Source organism: Vidua macroura, chromosome 1, assembly GCF_024509145.1.
Source record: "Vidua macroura isolate BioBank_ID:100142 chromosome 1, ASM2450914v1, whole genome shotgun sequence".
NCBI lineage: Eukaryota > Metazoa > Chordata > Aves > Passeriformes > Viduidae > Vidua > Vidua macroura.
The window spans coordinates 53,901,961-53,921,835 of NC_071571.1; the positions used below are offsets into that span (position 1 = coordinate 53,901,961).

At 43.8% G+C, this 19,875-nt stretch overlaps 1 protein-coding gene and 2 long non-coding RNA genes across 8 annotated transcripts in view; all 3 read right to left on the bottom strand.

Moving 5' to 3' along the window:
• Window positions 1–1,178: 1,178 nt before the first annotated feature.
• Window positions 1,179–3,542, bottom strand: LOC128812108 (uncharacterized). The gene is made up of 2 exons (XR_008438604.1): window positions 3,433–3,542; window positions 1,179–1,393 (listed from the first exon to the last, which is right to left on the bottom strand). It is a non-coding gene; the product is annotated as an uncharacterized LOC128812108 (long non-coding RNA).
• A 1,618-nt stretch (window positions 3,543–5,160) lies between these two features.
• Window positions 5,161–8,090, bottom strand: LOC128812113 (uncharacterized). The gene is made up of 3 exons (XR_008438606.1): window positions 8,038–8,090; window positions 5,824–5,916; window positions 5,161–5,410 (listed from the first exon to the last, which is right to left on the bottom strand). It is a non-coding gene; the product is annotated as an uncharacterized LOC128812113 (long non-coding RNA).
• A 3,848-nt stretch (window positions 8,091–11,938) lies between these two features.
• The window catches only part of RALA (RAS like proto-oncogene A), a 32,546-nt gene continuing 24,609 nt past the window's right edge, over window positions 11,939–19,875 (bottom strand). For all 6 annotated transcript variants that reach the window (XM_053986276.1, XM_053986284.1, XM_053986292.1 and 3 more), the window contains 2 exons: window positions 17,528–17,702; window positions 11,939–13,880 (listed from right to left, as the gene is read on the bottom strand). In XM_053986276.1, the coding sequence (XP_053842251.1) occupies window positions 13,758–13,880; window positions 17,528–17,702 (298 nt within the window). In that variant the 3' untranslated portion in view covers window positions 11,939–13,757. The remainder of the gene's footprint in view (window positions 13,881–17,527; window positions 17,703–19,875) is intronic.

The window sequence follows — 19,875 nt, forward strand, 5'->3', positions numbered from 1 at the left end:
CTTCCCTTCCCTTCCCTTCCCTTCCCTTCCCTTCCCTTCCCTTCCCTTCCCTTCCCTTCCCTTCCCTTCCCTTCCCTTCCCTTCCCTTCCCTTCCCTTCCCTTCCCTTCCCTTCCCTTCCCTTCCCTTCCCTTCCCTTCATTTTCTCTTCCTCTTTCTTTTCTGTGTTTTATCTTTCCCTACCAGTACACACTGGGGAAATCTCTGAAGACAATTCTTCCCAGCCCTGCACTAGCAGAAGGCACTGAATACCCATAACCATCTCCCAGCCTAGGCCCTGGCTCTGTCACCTTGTGGGAAGGAGATGCATATCTTCTAAGAGGGGTCAGGGCTGTGGATCATCTCAAGATAAAGGGACCATCTGCACAAATTTGCAAAAAAAGCAAGTGTCGTGGTTTTTTTAAACTCATCAGTATTCAACTGAGATAGGTTTTCACAGGATGGCAAACCACTACATCACTTAAACCAGCAAGGCTCAAAGATCAATCCTTCAGTCTGGTGCAGGAAGTGCTTCTCATCTAAATGGTAGCAAAACACTTGAAGATGAGCAACACCTATTCATTTCCCCATGAATATTCTTTTTTGCTCCTTGTACTAATTTTTAGAAATGTCTGGTCTGTCTTCTATGGAAGAACATGCTAAAACACAAGAGCCTGAGGACAGCAGCATTCCCTCAGGGGGAAGGTCCACCTGGCCCAATACTCTGTCTCCAAAGTGTCCAACCACCAGGGTCTCAAGAAGAGCACAGCAGCACTGAAGTTTAGTCCTAACAGGGTCCTGGTGGTGCTCACAGGCCTCAGTGGCTGGGACTGGCCTCCCCTGGGCCCCCCAGCTCCACTACCTCCTGCCAAGGGCCCAGGGGATGTGTCCCACCTGTGCCTGGGACCTCTGTCCCTGCCTGAGCCCTGCTGTGGGTGTGCCCATCTCTGCCCCTGTCTCCTGGGTGGGCCTGGGACCTGCACTGCAGAGCTGCTCTGGGGTGGAGCCCTCAGACCTGGGTCAGACCTTGTCATGCAGAGCTCTGCGTTTAACCTAACTGCTCTGTTCTATTCTATTTTATTCACTGCCCTCACCATGAGTCAAATAATGGTGAGACTATTATTGTTATTATTGTTATGTGTGTGAAGTTCCAGGGAGTTTCTGATCCAAAAACACATTCAAGAACACATGACACATAGGTTACAACTGGAAATAGGATATTATTTTAATTTCTGTTTGTCTGAATCAGTTTCAGAGCTGATGCTCACAACCACTACCACAATGTGCACGTGTAGCCAGGAGCAGGCTGATACGTTCTTCAGTTTATCTTGAAAAATCCTCTGTAGTATGGCAAAGGCAAGTGACAGAGTTACGGAATGTAGCAGCAGGGATACAGGCCTAGCAGGTCCTGTTTCCTGAAGGTTGAGAACATGAAGAATGAGAATCAGAAGCAACAACACAAGAGGTATGTACTATCCTGGGCACGTTCCAAAGTATAACATATATCAAAGACAAACACACTTTTTGCCTTCCAAGACTTGCTTCATTGCTGTGCTCCCAGGCCAAGAATGCATGAAAAGAACTCTTGTGTCTGTCCTGTGCTTGCAGGCAGGAGAACTGGGAAGTGGCAGCTCTGGATGGATGCAAGAATCCCCTGGGAAATGAAGCCAAGGGAAGAGCAGAGCTAAGCCCCACTCCAAGTTTTCAACGGGCAAGAGAGTCAGAGAGAGCCAGGGCACAAGTGGTGCCTTGGAGTTGTGAGGGCAGCAGGCAAGAATGGGAGTCGCAGGGCCCAGAGGAGCCCTGACAGGGGGGGCTGTGCCCAGTGCTACAGGAGGACAAGAAGCAACCCCCAGGCCACCCTTGGGGCCCACCCTGGGAGTCTGGAAAGCTTCTTGCCCACAGCTGCAGGGCATGACTTCAGGGGGCATGAGCAGCAGGCAGCAACCCAGCCAAAAGGGACTTAAGGAGTGCTGAACAGTGGTCATGCTCAGTGCTGCAGAGGAAAGCAAAACTCCCTGGGAAGCAGTGCCAATCTGCCCTGGGGAAAGATTCCTTCTTGACCCCAGTGCTACTGATTGGCCATCCTGAAAATGGACTCTGGAATTAATGGATCCAGCAGAAACACAAATCTCCTTAGACTAGAGCCACATCCCATCCTGCTTGTTAATGAGAGACAGCTGGACAGAACAACCTAGGGTCAGCCAGGCAAGTGCCAATGGCACAATAAATAGTCTCTAAGGATGCCCAGGTAAGTCCCTGATCCAGAGATAGATCACTGGTTGTTTTTTTTACTCTTTTCCTCTCATAATAAACCAAAACTCTTCAAGGGAACTTTAAAAGATCCTGCCCTTAAAAATGACAACTGCCTGGGCACAGGGAGGAGCCAGGTGAGAGTTTGGTGGTGCCCTCAGCACTGAAGGGTGTCAGTGCAAGGAAAGAGCCAAGAAAAAGCTCAGATCGACACACACATCCACCTTCCTCCAACAGAGAACCCTGGATACTGGTCTCATTCATCAAAGCAGCAGGAACGTGGCTTTTAGAAGTTTTACTTCACACTGAACATGAACTAAACTCCTGCTCAGCTGGCACTGATTGAGGTTATGTATTTTTAGGGTTCAAGAAGGTAGGGATGATCCTGTGATGTGCCTAGGGCTTTTTCACTAGAAGATATTACTGAAAAGATGAGGCAGGAAAACTCTAAAAATTCCCTTCTCTACCAGGCTGGTTTCAAGCTGTAACTCATTTGATCACTTCCCAGTAGTTTTAGTAAAACATCCTAAGGAGAAAGAAAATGCCCAGCTGCAAGCATGGCTGGAGTGATTTACAGCTCCCTGAAAGCTGCAGGCAAAGCAGCTTGGGAAGCACAGCAAGAACAGGCAGACCTGCCCTTGCTTGGGTGGCCCAGTCTGTGGCAAGCCCTACCGCAAGGGAGAGAGATTAAAAGTCAGTGAAGTATAGATTTTCTCCACATTTCTGACTGATTTGCCCAAAATTGTGCTTGATACTTACTTTTCAGTTATCTATCCATTTTCAATTTTATTTTTCAATGGGATGAGAGCAACAGAGGGTTTTAATGGTTACTGAGCTAATGACCACACCATTGTGCCCATCAACCCCAATCCCACTGATTGGGCTGTAGAGAATAAAAAAATCTGAATTTAAAAACAACCTGGCAAGAAGTTTGTGCAGAGACTGGCATGACATGTCAGGATGTGCTTACCTCTCTGAGTGGTGCAGGCAAGCAGCATTGAGAATAGAGAATATGGGCTGTCATCTCACCAGATTTAAATAGGCCAGCCCATGGGCCTGATGTACACAGCACCCTCCCGTCACACAAACGTAAAACTAGCAGGTAACATGCTTCTACAGGAGAAGTGCTTGAACTAATGACTCAAAATGATTGTAAAAGTCAGAGGCCTGAACAAATGATGGCACAGCATGGCCCACATACCCCATTTTCTCTTCTGATGCCATGTACCTGCAGGAGAGAAAGGCATGCTATGGCAGATTTGGAAGGCAGTCAAGGTTGCCAGTACAGAACAGTGGACTGTGACATGAGTAGTCCACGGACTCCATGGATGGCAACCTAAGTGAGCAATGCATTGTGACCTCACACCCTTCACTGCTTATGTTTGGGCACGGGCAGTGTCTGGCTCAGACTCACTCGTGCCTGGACTCCTGGCTAGCGTGCCTGGGAGGACTGGAAGCCTGTGAGGTCATTGGGAGCTGCTGTCAGCAACTCTCAGTTCTCATTCACATGACTTTGCCTGTTTCCTTAGCTCTACCTGGTTCAGGAAGCCAAGTACTGTGGCTGGTGCTTGCAGCAGCACAGGTGAGTGGTGCAGGAAACATGCTTACACAGGGTGGCCCTGGGGGGGGGGTGGGGAGTGATGGTGTTTGGGGAGCTGTGAATGTGTCCTTCTTGAGGGGCCTGGGCATTTCTTCTACCTGCCCATCTCCCTGGAACAGCAAGTGACCATTTTTCAGTGTGTCACACCAACAAGAGGGAGTAGCTGCTGTCCCCAGCTCTGCTACAACACACAAACATGGCCACAGAGACAGAGTGGAACTGCCCCATCTGCCGTGACATTCCAGGTGAAATCGCTTCTGTAACGCCCTGTGTCCACCTGTTCTGCCTGGGCTGCATTGTGCGGTGGGCCAAGAGGAAACCATCATGCCCCCTGTGCAGGCAGGTTATCAACAGCATCATTTACTCTGTTCGGTCAGAGGAAGACTTTCTGGAGATAGTTCTTCCAAGCCCCTCGGACTCATCAGCTGCTCACCATCAGGATGAGCAGGGGGCTGCGGAGCAGATGCCCAGGGCTTACGTAGCTGGCTTCCCACCTGAGGTCTGGGCAGATTTTTTCCAGGACTGCTCAGAAATCCTCGAGCCCCTGCTGCCCTGGCTAAACCAGGAGCTATCGGAGCTGCTCAGGACCCGCTGGTGGGAGGTGGCTCTGGCACAGAGTGCCATCGTAGCCAATTTGTGCCGCTATGGGCTGAGGGAGGAGGCCTTGGTCCGGGAGCTGCACCCCCTGCTGCAGGAGCAGACGGCGGCATTTGTGCAGCGGCTCATCGACATTGCCGCTGAGAGGTGCAGTCATGAGATCCTGCGGCAGATGAACCGCCTGAACTCCCATGCTGAGGAGGAGGAGGAGGAGGAGGAGGAGGAGCAGGACGAGGGTCCCACAGCCATCCCTGACCCCTCTGCATCCCCCCAGGGGACTCCCACTCCCACCCTGGCCTCCTCCTGCAGCCCTGTAGTCTCCAAGGTGGAAGCGGACGTTGGAACGTTGGAAGACACCCTCCGCGGGGGGCCCGGGCACTCTCCATCCACGCCCGTCCCTGCAGAGCGGGAGCAGCCCCAGGAGGAGCCCGGCACCAGGGCAGCAGCAGCAGCAGGCCCCTCTGCCCAGGGCTGCAGCCACAGCCCCTCTGCTCCTGGCCAGGACAGGGACTGCTTGCCCGAGGGGCCCCGGCGCCCAGCAAAGAGGAGGGCCTCTGGCCCTCAGGACTCTCCCCAGCTCCCGAAGAGGCCGTCCCGCCGGCGGTGGCGCAAGCCAAGATCCCTTGATTGTAGAAGAAGGAAATAAATGGTTGGTTGGTTGACACAGTCTCTGAGGGTTTCTTTCTCCCTCTTCTCCTGGTGTCTTTTCCCTCTCCCCTCACATCCCACTGTGCGTGGCAACTGCCTGCTTTTGGACTTTTGGGCACGGCCATGGGCCTCTGGAGCCGCAAGGCCATATCCGCGGCATCTTCTCCTGCAACAAATCCTGCTGCAGCTGCGGGTGGAGCGGGCAGCAGGGACAGCTGGTTTATCAGAAGAACCATGGCCTCAGCCTGCGCCCAATTCTCCTCCCTGTCCACCTACTGTCACTTTGTGCTCTGCTTTCTCGACGTCAGCCAGGGCACCCTCGCTCCTTGGAAGGCTGTCAGGGAGGCACAGAAAATGAACATGGACACCCGAGCTAGAGACAAGACTTGGAGTAACAGGATTTGGGGGGAAGGGGGGGGGGGGGAGGGAAGGGAAGGGAAGGGAAGGGAAGGGAAGGGAAGGGAAGGGAAGGGAAGGGAAGGGAAGGGAAGGGAAGGGAAGGGAAGGGAAGGGAAGGGAAGGGAAGGGAAGGGAAGGGAAGGGAAGGGAAGGGAAGGGAATGGAAGGGAAGGGAAGGGAAGGGAAGGGAAGGGAAGGGAAGGGAAGGGAAGGGAAGGGAAGGGAAGGGAAGGGAAGGGAAGGGAAGGGAAGGGAAGGGAAGGGAAGGGAGATAGGTGGCTGAATGGGGATGCTGGCAGTGCAAAGATCTAGAACATGAGGAGGTGCCCAAGGGTCTCAAGCCCTTACCTGCTGGAGAGCACTGGCAAGACCAAGAGGATCCCTTCTGGAGGACCACTACAGAGCTTTCTGTTTTCATGCCCTGCAGAGATGGAGCAGCAGCTGTAAGATAAAGGGTGCAGAGGTGTTGCAAGGGATTCCAATGCTTTGGAACACCCACTGGTGTCCTGCCAGACACAGAAAGGAATGTTGTCTCCAAGATCCATTAGGCTGGGCGCATGTGGCTACTCTCACAAGCCTCTGAGATGTTGAGTCAGAATATGCCTTGGATATCTCCTGAGTGGTTTACCATCCTATGTGACAAGGAGGTGAAAGGTCTCACTCAAGTGCTCAGGGAATAGCTGGTTGCCAGCACTGAGGTCAGGAAGGAATTTTCTCCTGGGACAGATTGATAATGGTACCTGAGGTTATTTTACCTTCCTCTGCTGTGGAGGTAAGCAGTGCATGAGCATGCATAGGGCTGAGCATGACCACTGCTTAGGGCTCCTTCAGTCTCTTTTGGTTGGGTTGGTGCCTGCTGCTCATGCCCCATGAAGATGGCCTCTCATGCCCTGCAGCTTGAGAGAGAATGGCTTTTTTTTTCCCCCTATGGTGGATTATCAAGTGTCCTCAGGTTTTTTTTTTTACCTTCTTCTTCAGCACTGAGCAATGGCCTGTTTTCAGGGCTTCTTTGAGCTGTTTTGGACAGGTACTGCTGCTCATGCTCCATAAAGTGGCCTTTGTGGCCCACATCTTGGGGGAAGAAGCTTTCCAGATTTCCTAGGTGGGCCCCCAAAGTGGCTGTACCAGTCTACCCTGCCCAACTCTCAACACTGTTCTAAATCAGTCCAGCTCAATTGTAAGGGATGGTGCTGTGCAGGGTTTAGAAAGAACTCTGTGGCAGCTCCCCAGGGCCCCCCCAGCAAGTTCTGCCACTTGGCACCAGGGCAGTCTTCTGTGCATATGCTTGGGTCTCTAAGGGCATTATTCCCCGTGGGGATGAGGCACCAGAGGGAGCCCATCATCAATGCCAGCACTAGCTTTCTCTTCTGGGCCATAAACAATTCCTTCTAGACTGTGTTTCCCAGAGAAAGGGGAACCAAGTCATGCCTATTCCTGCCTTTGTGGGTTTATGTGCTTTTTGGCTTTACCATTGTAGGTCCCTGGATGAACCTCTGTGACTCCTGGGCTCCCACATCTGATGTCTACTGAAACAAAAGGGTCTTTTCTCTGTGTTTTATTTTCTCAACACTTTTTGAGAAACTTTTGGAAGGTCACCATGTCAAGAAATTGGAGACCAGTACATACAGAGAAATTTCCCCTGATGATATTTCTTCCCAGCTCTGGACTAGCAGAAGGCACTAAATACGCATAACCATCTCCCAGTCTAGGCATTGGCTCTGTCACTTTGTGGGAAGAAAGCATGTACCTTCTGAGGGGAGTGAGAGCTGTGGATCATCTCAAGATAATGCAACCATCTGCACAAATTTGCAAAGTGTTTTTTAAAATTTTGCTGGGTTTATCCAGTTTTGCTGGGTTTCCACAGGACAACAAACCCCCACACCTCTGACATTATCAAGGCTAAAAGATCAAGCCCTCAGTCTGATGCAGGATGTGTTCCTCAACTACACACTATCTAGCACCTACCTCCTCAAGCCAGCTCTGACACTCACAGGATTTACAACCACCCATAGCAAAGTGCTATCCGAAGACACAGTACATTATTTTTAACCCCTCTTTTGGCACTTCCCTCATCTATTTCAGTAGGCATTTTGGCAGTTGTCAAATAAAGCAGAAGGATTACTGTTTTAGACACATGCTTTAGAGATGACTGATATTTAACACATTAGTCTGGCAATATTTTAGCTAACAGGTCTGCTTCGTTGTACTGAAAAAACCCCAACCCTATCTAATAAGTTTTCCTTCATAGAAGAAGGAAAAAGTAAAAAGAACTCTAACATACCAAGAAGCATACCAAGCATGCTGAGCTCAGTTGAAGGTAAACCTCAACTCATTACTTTCAGGACCTTGTCCAGTGTCTAAAATATATAATTTAAACTGCTGATTATTATCATGCCTCCACTCTTAGCCAGGACATCCATGAAGCACAAGCTTAATCCTACCAGATCCTCTCCTTTGTGCCTAGGATACTAACAGTAAGCTGTCACAGCATCAATAAAGAACAAAAGGGTGGAAAATGCACAACCCATAAGAAGCACAGAGAGAAGAACAACACTACACTACCTCAAGGTCCCAGATCCTCCTTCAGACTTTCCATAGAAAAAGAGTGCAAGGGTGCTGTCACAGCTGTGGTCATGGCTGCAGTAGGTCTGTGGACTTCTTCAACCTCTTTATGTTCACAGCACAAGCACAGGAAGCAACATTAGTTGCTCAGTGGCTCACACACTGTAACCATTTACTGCCTACTCCCTCGCTGAGAGGAATGTGAAGAGGACAGCAGAGCGGTAGAGCAAATGTAGGTCCAACACTGCTGCAGGTGCTATCTCACCTGTTACTCAGACAGCAAGAAAATACCTGAAAATCAGTACTGATGCTGCCAGGAAGAGGAAAAAAATAGAAGGCATGTATCCAGTTTGCAGTTTGGTACTGTCAGCCTCGTGGGCCTCACTGGCTGTTTTTCCCACTTTGCTTTTGGCACCAGGAGCATGCCAGTGCTTTGTGCCTATCCCTGATGTGCACAGTTTTAGTTCTTGATCCTCGTCTTACCCCCCAAAGCATTGCAAAGACCCACTGAGCTTTCATCTGAGTTCTGGACACTTCCTGATTTCTACCTTTGCCCACCCTGTGCTTCCACAGCTGCCCATGGATGATGGCCACTTGCTCTCAGGTTGTGCAGAAATCAGCTTCCCCCCTCCTCTCCTTGCTCTTCTGCAAAAAATATGGCCAAATCAAATAGAAATGAACTAGAAAAAAAAGTAATTGCTATCAAGGTCATTTAGTGAGTTGATGCATATTTTTAAATCAACATTTTGCACAGCATGTTTTAGTTTAACTATGGTGTGGAGTCTGAGAAATGAGCTACCTCCCCTTTAGTTTTAACTGCTCACCTTTCACCAATTAGAAGAGACAAATGTGAGAAGGTGTAAGTGAAAAAAATAACAAAAAGCAAAAGAGCCACAACTTAGATAACAGTAATAACCACAAGGTACAAAGGTACTGAATCCTGTGGACTTCCCAGGAACAGAGAAAACAAGATGGTGGAGAAGCCCCATCCCAATATGGCAGCCTCCAAAGAAGACCACATGGGCCAGGGGATAAAGACAAGGTGGCAGAGAAACCCCACTTGGCTCAGCCTTCCCCCTGCAGTGTCAGATCCCTGGGACTGGCACTGCCTGGGGCAGCTGACCTGACCTGCAGTGTCAGTTCCTCTGCTTCTTTTTGGCTGGCCAGACCCAGTTGGTTTGGTCACTGCAGTTTCAAGTGCTGCTGCTTTGTGGGAAAAGAAGACCAGCTCACTGGGCACTGAAACCCACAGCCCTGGCCCCAACGGCTCCAGCTCAGTGCTGCAGCTATGTATTGTGAAATTCCCTCTGAAACAGTTTTGGATTGAAATAAAAGCAGTTTCTTGGAGACCTATGCCAGGCAACTTTCCTCACATCTGAGCAAGAAACAAGAGAGAAGACTCTGTGAGCCTGTTCCCTGTCTCTTAAAGGGATCCCTTGAACCTCCCACCCCCGACAGAACCTACCCCTCCAGGGTAAAACATTCTGGGTCCACTTCTGGCCCCCAGGTCTTAAAGGAACATTAATGCAAACTGCATGGATTGATGTTAAGGGTAAATGTAATACAATATGCATTTTTTTGGGTTGCCCAGGACAAGCTGAAAAAAAGAAAATACCTTAGAACACACAAAAACCGATTATATCCAAAATGGATTGTACCAGTTAAATAGATGGTTAGCTCTACTCAGGGTCTTTTGAAAATGGGAAGAACCTTGGCATATGTCCAATCCTAGGCAGATCTCAAGTGGTATGCAATTCAGCATTTTTTGACAATGGAGCTTCAACCAAAATATCCTAGTCTGCTCCTTGTATTTAGATCAAATATTAACGTGTGCTTCAGTAATAGCAACACTGGCGTATTTCTTACAACTCAATTTTAGTAACAAGCTGAAGTTACCACAAAAATATGTAAGAAGTTTCTCTCATAATACAGTTCTTTAAAACATACCCATTTATTTAAAATAATTACAGCCAAAAAATGGTAGGAGTGAATTTGGAAAGAAATATTTTATGCACATGACTTACTGTGCATCCACATGGATGTAAGAGCCAACATGTCTAACAATGAGAAAGTTTAGAAATTAAGGTGTGCTATTACTTTTTCCTCTTAAATTCTCAGTTGTCATAGGCTCAGTCTTACCTTCTCATCCAGTTCTGACACAACTAAATGTATTGTATGCACTCATGTGATACCAGCCACTGCTTTGCTGCTCCACGTTTTGCATTGAACTATAATCAAGTAGAGGACACCTCCTCTCTGGAGGAAGACTTCATTACACTCTTCACCATCCTCATGAGGGAAAGCAGAGGGGAGGTACTATTTCTTATCCCATGATCAGTGACCGGACCCGAGGAAATGGCATGGAGTTGCGTCGGGGAGGTGTAACTTGGATATTAGAAAAAGGCTCTTCATAGAGAGAGTGGTTGGGCACTGGAACAGGCTCCCCAGGGAAGTGGTCACAGCACCAAGCCCAGCAGAGTTCAAGATGTGTTTGGACAATGCTCTCTGGCACATGATGTGACTTGGGATGTGCTGTGCAGGGCCAGGAGTTGGAGTCGATGATCCTTGTGAGTCCCTTCTAAGTCAGAATATTCTGATTCTGTAGTTTCATAGAGGCACTGAAAATCTCGGTGTCCCAAAATGGAGCCCAGGATTTTGAGTAAGCCCATTTCACATAGAAATAGATAAAAGATTTGGTTCCTACCTATGACTATAGTGAGCACAAGTCTCAGATATGAAGTGTATTTTATTGCATTATGTTTGCCACTGTAATTGTCAGAAGGATCATTCTGCTCGTTACTGTGATGTTAACAAGGTCTCTATGAATGGGAAAGGACTTCCTGCACACCCTTATGCTGCTGCAGAATAGTCAAAGAAAACTGCTAGACACCACTATTGTTAAGCTACTGTATATTCAGTGGGAGGCTACAGAAATTACCAAATACACCACAGATTTCTTAGCCAACATTTTTGAAAGTCAATTGAGTTTTTAAAGCTATGAAAAGCTACAGAATAAAGTTAGCATAAAAATTCAACATTGGTTTCACACATAACAGAAGACTCAACTTTATAGCTTTTTACAAATTAAGGCGTCTCTCTCTGTTCTGCAGATTTACCATACATTGCATTTCGCAAAATTGAGCAACAGTACTGCCAGCATTAGGCTAACTTGGAGCGAACTACCATGGAAAGCTTTGATCTTGCCAGAGCAGAGAGTATCTTCAGCTTCTTGAAGAAATAGGGGATAAAAAGTGCCCTCAGGCACAGAAGCACTCTGAGCAGCTAGACCTAGGAATTTCAGGAATTTCATTCAAGTAGGCTAAACAAAACACTCCTCTATGATGCAAATGTAACACTCACTTTGGATGACTCTTTCCAGATAAACCCAAATCCATGTAATACATGATGCAAGCTATATTCCCTGCAGGTTGAGGAAGCACACTTCAGTTCTCCTTGAGTGTGCCAAAAGAAAGTTACTTAGAATGCATTTTTATTTTATTAAAACTCACGTAAGGTTGTCCTTTTTCTTGATTTGGGGTTTTGTTTTGGGTTTTTAGTTATTTCTGTTGTTGTTTGTTAGCTTTTTAAATCTCACTTTCCATTCTTATAGTAATTTTGGAACAAGTTTACCTGTAATTTTGGAACAAACTTACTTTAGTTTGTTGCCCGTTTTCAGTTAGTCTTGTAGCATCTAAGCAAATTACCTATGGATAGAAGGTAGCACATACATAGTCTCAGCTTTTAAAAAGTGGCTTTTTACCAGAGTAATTTGGTTTAATGTACAGTTTTCTTCATGCACACAAACCAATCTTCTAGAGTACTTAGGTTTAACTGCTTGACAATTGGCATAGGCTATAGCAATGTTTATCAATAATACAGTTATCAATTTACACTGCACAAGTATTTTAAAAAATGGAAGTTTATTCATCTTTCAATGGCTCAAATAGCAAATAAAAGGACAGGATAAGGCATCAGCCAAGACAAGTTTTGTGTGTCCAGTGGCTTCATAACACCTCAGTTCCTAGTATACAGGTTCCAAAGCAAAGTCACAATGTTAGTGGTTAGACTCCCTGGCTAAATAGACCCAAATGAGTACACAGTAAGATGAAGACTGGCTTATATTTGCCAGTCACATGAGTAACTTTTATTCTGCACTTGGCAGTCTACTAAATGCACATACAAAATTCCTACTGATAAATACTGAACATGACAAATGTAAGTCCTAAGACTTGAGTCCCTAAAACACCTGTTACCATGAATGTTAAATATTTGTTATCTAGTTTTCTTGAGCACATTTTAAACTGTCAGTTATAGGCTTATACATGTATAAAAAGTATAACAGTTTGTGGAATTGATCTAGCCTGTCTCACCCCAAAAGGAGTCCAAATCCCTCAAACATTCTGGTATATTTTTAGTTAAGATGTAGCACACTAAACATCTGCTAGTATTCTTCTTGTTCTGAAGCAACTGAGGCAATATGTTTTGTTTGGGGATTTTGGATGTGCATGTTAAAGGTTTCTGTATTGCAAAGCACATTTGATTGTTTGGTATCAACCTTAACTAGAAAAAGTAGCTACACTGTTCCCCACTTGAGAATCAACATAGACTAAACAGTACAAAACCTGCAAAGAGCTTCAGCATAACACACCATGTTCCAATAGCTTAGTATTAGGAACATAAAAGAAATTAACCAGAATTTCCCAAACATCTTAACTCAAAACACATAAGTTCAATGAGATCAGCCCCGCTCCACCCAATTCCAGGGAGTTAAAACCCAAGGAACATCTAGACAAAACTCTATGTGCAAAAGGGAAGTTTCAAGGTACCAGCATGTTAAATTTTAAACAACAGTTCCAGGCTTATATGTGCCATAGGCTTATGAGTTCAGTCTAATGTGTATTCTGACCTTTTAGTTTTAAGATACCATATTGTCTACCAAGTTACAGATGACAGAATATGCTCTGTATTATTCACATTACCAGAGTATGGCACACATTTAAAGAACAGACACTGCTAGCAGACAGCCAGTGAGTGAAATCATCCAAGTAACTGCACTTCACAGAGAGGGCAGTCTTGCACTGATGCACAGGGACAGTCCCCATACAACAGAGTTGAAAATACACCCTTGATTAAGCAACCTGCTATGTTTGGGTTTTAAAATTAAGGCATATTCAAATGTTTCAGTGTAAAAGATTACATCGCTCTAAGTTAATCAGGTAATGCAGAACCACATATAGTTTTCCTCAACATAGCTGTTCACATATACATTATTCTTTTTTTAATTTGCATAACTCCATGGCAAAACAGCTGCATACTGCTTTGTTAGGTATCATGTTCACAATTGTAATTTTCAAGGCAACAAAAGACAAGATGAATTGACAAATACCAGTGATAAAAAAGTATGCTTTATAAGAACCCAGAAAGTACTTTGCCCCTCTTGTTCACTATTAAAGAAAAGACTACCTATGAAACACTACATTCAGAAGAAATGTGAGAAGGTAGGCAATTATGAAATGGACTGAACTTTGCTTCTCTTGAAGCCACATAATTTGTTTTCAGTGAATTTGACTTTCAGTGCCGCTCCAAATCATGCTTTTAGTGGTACATTACATTTTCCAACATGTTAGGGTAATTTCAGTCACTACAGCCTTCAATGGCATGCTTATAAATTATGTTTTTTATTAGTATGGTCAGGGTAGGAAAGGAATCCAAGCTTTTGATTATAAAATGCAACATCTTTCTCTGATCCTCTTAGCTAGGCTTTTTCTTTTCTTCTTCCCATTTTTTTCTTTGCTGTCTTCCATTTTTCTGGCTCTAATTTCTCTCATTAAATCAAAAAAAACCTGAAAAAGATATAAGAAGATAAATGCAAAAACAAATCACAGACATGAGCTAATTTAAGCTATCATTAACATCTAATTCTGTTATTTCAAATAGAATCAATTACATGCAGTCAGTTTGAGCAAAAAAATATTAATTCAACAAATCTGTCACTGGTTTTGAAGGCCAAGTTGATATGATGCAATTCTGCTTGATTCACGGCACTATAATGTTCCCCCGTCTTCTGATATTTGCTTATGAATCCTGTCAGGCAATTTTAAACAAGAATTGAAAGAAGGGTCTCATCACCAGCCAAGATTTTCAGATGTTGTATGTACATACTTCTGAGGAAACTTAAGGAAATCAGTTTACCTTTTGAATATTTTAAGTGATGAGCTGCAAAGGTTGAAAAAGTGAAACATTCAATTTTAGAAACTTATCAATGGAGCAGTAGCATAGACTGAAATGCACGTATGGTATGTTGTATGGTATGTTCCATGGTGCAAGTCTAAGCATAAGCTGACTAGAGAAAAAACCCAAACCTAGCATTTCCTTTAAAGCAAAGTCTTCAATCATACAACTAGATAAACAATTTCTTACCTGAGGTAATCTTGGCTGCAGCTGCCATATTACAATCTTAAAGTACATATGAAGTTCACTTTCATCAAATGGTTTAGGACAAAATTGGAGATACACCACTGACTTAGGTAAGAGAGATCCTACTGACAGACAATTAAGGCTTTATGATTGGATTGCTTAAAGCTACTTTACTAATTTCAACAGCAGATCTTGACTTGACTTACAGAAGGCTACAGCAAACAGTAGGTATAAATCTTTATAATTTTACTGTAGGAAATCAGCTAAGCAATTCTAAAACTTTTCTCCCAGGAGTCTTTAGATACTGTATCACCCTGAGAATGCCGAATCTCATCTGATCTTGGAAGCTATACAGGATCAGGCCTGGTTAGTACTTGAATGGGAGACTACCTGGGAATACCAGGTGGTCTAGGCTTCCTTTTTCAGCTCTGAGATGAGCTCAGTTGGTCAGAACATGATGTTAATAACTCCAAGGTCATGAGTTTGATCCCTACATGGATCATTCACCTAAGAGCTGGACTCATTGATTCTTGTGGGTCCCTTCCAACTCAGAATATTCTGTGATACTTTGAAATTTGAACTAAGCAATACATTTATGTCAAGGGATTTGATCAATTTCTGCAAAACATGGACAGTGCAGGGGCTGAAAAGCTCCTCTACAGAGCTCAGTAGGTTTTTATTACGCTAATCTCATATTGACTGCAGGAAAAGTATTAACCTTCATCACATCGAAACTAAAGAAAATCAATGGAACTAAACATTTCCATCAAGAAATGAGATTGCCTTTAGATTTTTAAATGTGTGCTAAGTTGCTTGTATTTAAATTTGTGCTAATGACAAGATGCAACTGTCAGCTTGCTTAAGTACTAATAACTGTACAACAGTATTTAACTGTCTGGGATACATAACCTTCTGAGAGAATGTTTAGTGGGTCACCTTTGCCAAAATGAGTGGAGGCTGGCTGTGTTTTTTCAAGTGAGCAAAATCACTATTCTGGAATTCAGAGAGACCAGATTACAATAGTAACCCAAGTTTGTGTAGCAAACTCCTAAACTTCATATGCTTCAAACAACTAAGAATACACAGTATTCACTTGTGCCAACAAAGTCTCATTTATGGCCTGCCAAACCATAAATCTATACAACACATGCTAATCTGGATCTGTTATGCCATCAGCTCCATGTATGTGCAAAGGCGATTGATCTAAGAGCTATTGAAAAATTATATTATATGCACTTTTTTTCCCCAGCTGCTAAACAATAATGGAGTGGATTTGAAGAGTTGGATTTTTACAACTGTCATAGATGGCTGTTAACTGCAGCTACATACCAAAACTAAAAGATGTGTTAGTTTTTATAACAACAGAAATTTAGGGCTTTATTCAACAATGAGGATGAGTTCTGCTGTACTTAATTAAGAACTCTGCTGTCCTGTAGGGTAAATCACTATAGTACTGAACAATCAGTTTCTTCAGTAAGATAACTGACAGGACACAAACAATAGTTGAGTTTAGGTAATTGCAAAAGATGATTTGCATTACAGCTCTCATGCTGCAATTGACAGCTCATATATAAGGATTTACATTACAGAATTTTTCACCAAATGCAAGATGTAGCATCTGGATCATCCCAGACATCGGCATGGACTGGGAGATGAACTGTCGAGAGCAATTCTATAGACAAGGACTTGCAGGCTTACATGGATGAAAATCTGGACATGACCTGGCAATGTGAACTCACAGCCCAGAAGGCCAGTGGTCCTGGGCTGCAGCAAAAGAGAATTGGCCAACAGGTCAAGGTAGGCAATTGTCCTCTTCTACTCTGCTGTCATGAGATCCCACCTGCAGTGCTGTGCCCAGGTCTGGGGTCCTCAGCACAAGAAAAAACATGGACCTGTTGGGAGTGCGTCCAGAGGAGGCCAAAAAGATGCTCAGTGGGCTTGAGCAGCTTCACTATGAAGACAAGCTAAGAAAGCTGGTGTTGTTCATACTGAAGACGAGTGCTCCCCATGGAGACCTTATTGCAGCCTTTCAGTTCTTAAAGAAGGCATATAAAAAAACAAAGAAACCATCTTTTTACATAGGCAACTTGTGCTAAGACCCTTGCAGGAACAATTTTGAACTAAAAGGAAAGAGATTTAAATGATTCATTGTAAAAAAATTCTTTACTGTGAAGGCAGTGAGGCACTGGAAAGGGTTGCCCAGAGAAGTCGTGGATACCCTAAATCTAGACGCGTTCAATGCCTGGTTGGATGGGGCCCTGAGCAAATGGTTGAGTATCCTTGACCATGGCAGGGCAGTTGGAACTAGATGATCTTTAAGGTTCATTCCAACACAAACCTGTGATTCAATGTGGGATCAACTTTGTCAACAGCTCTGAAAGGCCGGCATATTGCACTAAACCTACTTATTTCTTATGCCGCACAACTGTGACTCTTACAATCTACAAGGCTGACAGTTATTCTGAATTGCAAGACCTCACATTCTTGCTGAAGCACTTACAATTAAACAGCATTTCCTTTTCTTGGAGACAAATATTCTCTTTAACTTATGAGGTTCTGAACCAGGTTTTATCTCTGAAAACTCATACGAGGCACTTTTGGGCTTTTCATAGCTTTTTGGACTCATCCATTCTTCATCAAACAACATACAAAGAGGCACATGGTTAAATGAGGATAGGGAAGGCTCAAATCCCTCCCTTATTTGCTTTTATAATGAGGATCAGAAAGTATTCTTCACTGTTCAGAAGCAGACTCTCCTCTAGTTACAGAAAATTCAGTATGAAGTCTAGGCCAAAAGAGCTGACCCAAGAAAATTTTATAAGGTCTTGTATCATGCCTTGGATAATAATGATTCCTTGCAGTTTAGAATGGGATAAACATGTTACACCTAACATTTTCACTGTTCTACAAGGAGTCACCTAGTCATGCACTCCTGGCAAGCTAAGGAAGAAAAGTATTTGATTAGAATTCCACAAAATTATTGCTAAAATTAAGAACATAAGGAATATGACCCATGAAAAAGAGGGATAAAGTAAAAATTGATGGACAGATTGTTTAAGAGGCCAGTTATTACCTTGTCAACATTAGCTCGTGTTTTTGCAGAAGTTTCCACATAATTAACATTCCACTGATCAGCTCTGTTTTTTGCTTCCTCTACAGAAACTTGCCTTTTATCTTCCAAATCTGATTTATTACCAACTAGCAAAAAAGGAACATTCTCATCTTCTTTTACTCTTAAGATTTGCTCCCTGGAGAAGAAAAAAAAAAAAAAAAAAAAGGAAAAGAAAATTAAGCTTTGCATAGAGTACCATTCTTAGAATACAAAAAGAAGAACTCAGACGAAATATTTTCACATCTTACAGTGAAAAGCCACTTATTCCTGTTATGTAGTTTATATAACAGGAAAGTCTTAAACCTCATTATGATATTATACAGAATGAAGACAGAGACAGACGGTCCTCGAGGAAGGAAGGAGTTGAGTCAGTAAAAAATGAAAAAAATAGAACAGGACTGGTTTAGGTGCGAATTTATATTAATAATTCATTTCCTTTAACAGTGTTATTTGAGAGTATCTACCATTGTCTTTACATTACTGTTTCTTCTGGTCATTTTTAAGCTACCCAAGCTTCCGATTAACAGCTCATTCTTTCCTAAAAAAATGCGCCATTTTAAAGCTGCTAAAATGGTCCATAGCATATAAAATCTGTTTCTTTCAGGAATCTTTCTCAAGTCAATTATATTCAGTTTCTCCAGAGATCTTAATTTACATACATACCTGAGTACAGACACAAACTGTATATGCATCAGATTTTTAAGGACAGACCCTTCTACTGTTTTAACTGCTAGGATGAAATGTTTAAAACTATAAATAAAACTCAATACTACAAATAGTTTGGTACTCAAGACTTCAACACTTAAAAAATAATGCAAGTTTTCTTCTAGTTGAAAATGCATTAATACTATCAGGAAGAAGAGTTGTCTCAGAAGAAGAATATTCTGTATTTTGTCTATGAAAAAATGAGTATAAAGTTAGTTGTTAAATGTAGCCCTTTATCATGGAGCAATTCCTGAAAGACTGACAAAAAGCACAGAGAAATAAATTTCTTTTCATGGCTGAGGTGAGACCAAATTTAAAGTTGAAGGGAGAGAAGCTGAAGACAAGTAACTGATATTCTAAAGGGCCTTGATTTGGTATACAGCAGGATGCTCACATTACAAAAAGCTCTGAATAGCATGCAGTCTTGTGGAGGAAACCTACTCACACAGCTGAGAAACTGCAGATAGTCCATAATTTTTTTTTTTTTAAACTGTGCATTTGAGGCAGAGCCAATGCCAGCCAGCTCTGGGACAGACCCACTGCTGGACAAGGCCAAGCCAATGGTAGGTAGTAACACCTCTGTAATAACTTATTTAAAAGTAATACTGCACAGGTACAATTGCACTCAGAGAGGAAAGGAGTGAGAATATGTGAGAGGAACAACTATATAGATACTGAGCTCAGTGAAGAAGGGGGAGGAAGTATTCCAGGCATCAGAGCAGGGACTCCTCTGCAGTCCATGGAGGACACCCATGCTGGAGTATACTCCTGGGCCGGAATTGGCAGGAATTGTGGGGAACTTATGCTTGAGCAGTCTGTTCCTGAAGGACTGCAGCCCATGGAAAGGGATCCATGCTGGAGTAGTTAGTGAGCTGCAGCTTGTGGGAAGGACTCACACTAGAAAAGTTGATGGAGAACTGTCACTCATGGGAAAGACTCCCCACTGGAGCAGTGGAAAGACTCCTCTCCCTGATGAAGATGCAGCAGGAACAGTGTGTGATGAACTGATTGTAACCGCTATTTCCTGTCTCCCTGCGCCACTGGGAAGGAGAAGGTAGAGCCCAGGAAGGAGGGAGGGGTGGAATGGAAGGCATTTTTAAGGCTAGTTTTGCTTCTCATTATTCTGCTCTGATTTTTATTGTCAATTCCTTTCCCCAGGCAGTGTCTGTTTTGCCTGCAATGTTAATCAGTAAGTGAACTCTTCCTGTCCTAAACTCATCAGGCTTTCCTCATACTTTCTCTTCCCTGTCCAGCTGAGCATGGAAGAGATAGAAGGGCTTTGGTGGGTACCTGGGATAGATGCCTGGTCAAACCACCACAGATGCCAAACAAACTTTTACATTTTTACAAAAATGTAAAAAGTTCACCTAACAGCAATTGAGATGATGATATTCATATTCTCCTTTGAGCCCCTTCTGAAGGTTAGACAAGAAGTATCTAATTAATGATGTGCCAGCTTGAAATCAAGAACTTAAAAATCCACACTATGAGCACCAGAACAATTCTACTCAAAGCAAGCCCAAATTTTAACAAACAACCTTTCAAGTATTTAAAAGCATTGTCATTGCAGGTCTGTATTCTATTGAAAAAAGTTACTTGGAGCA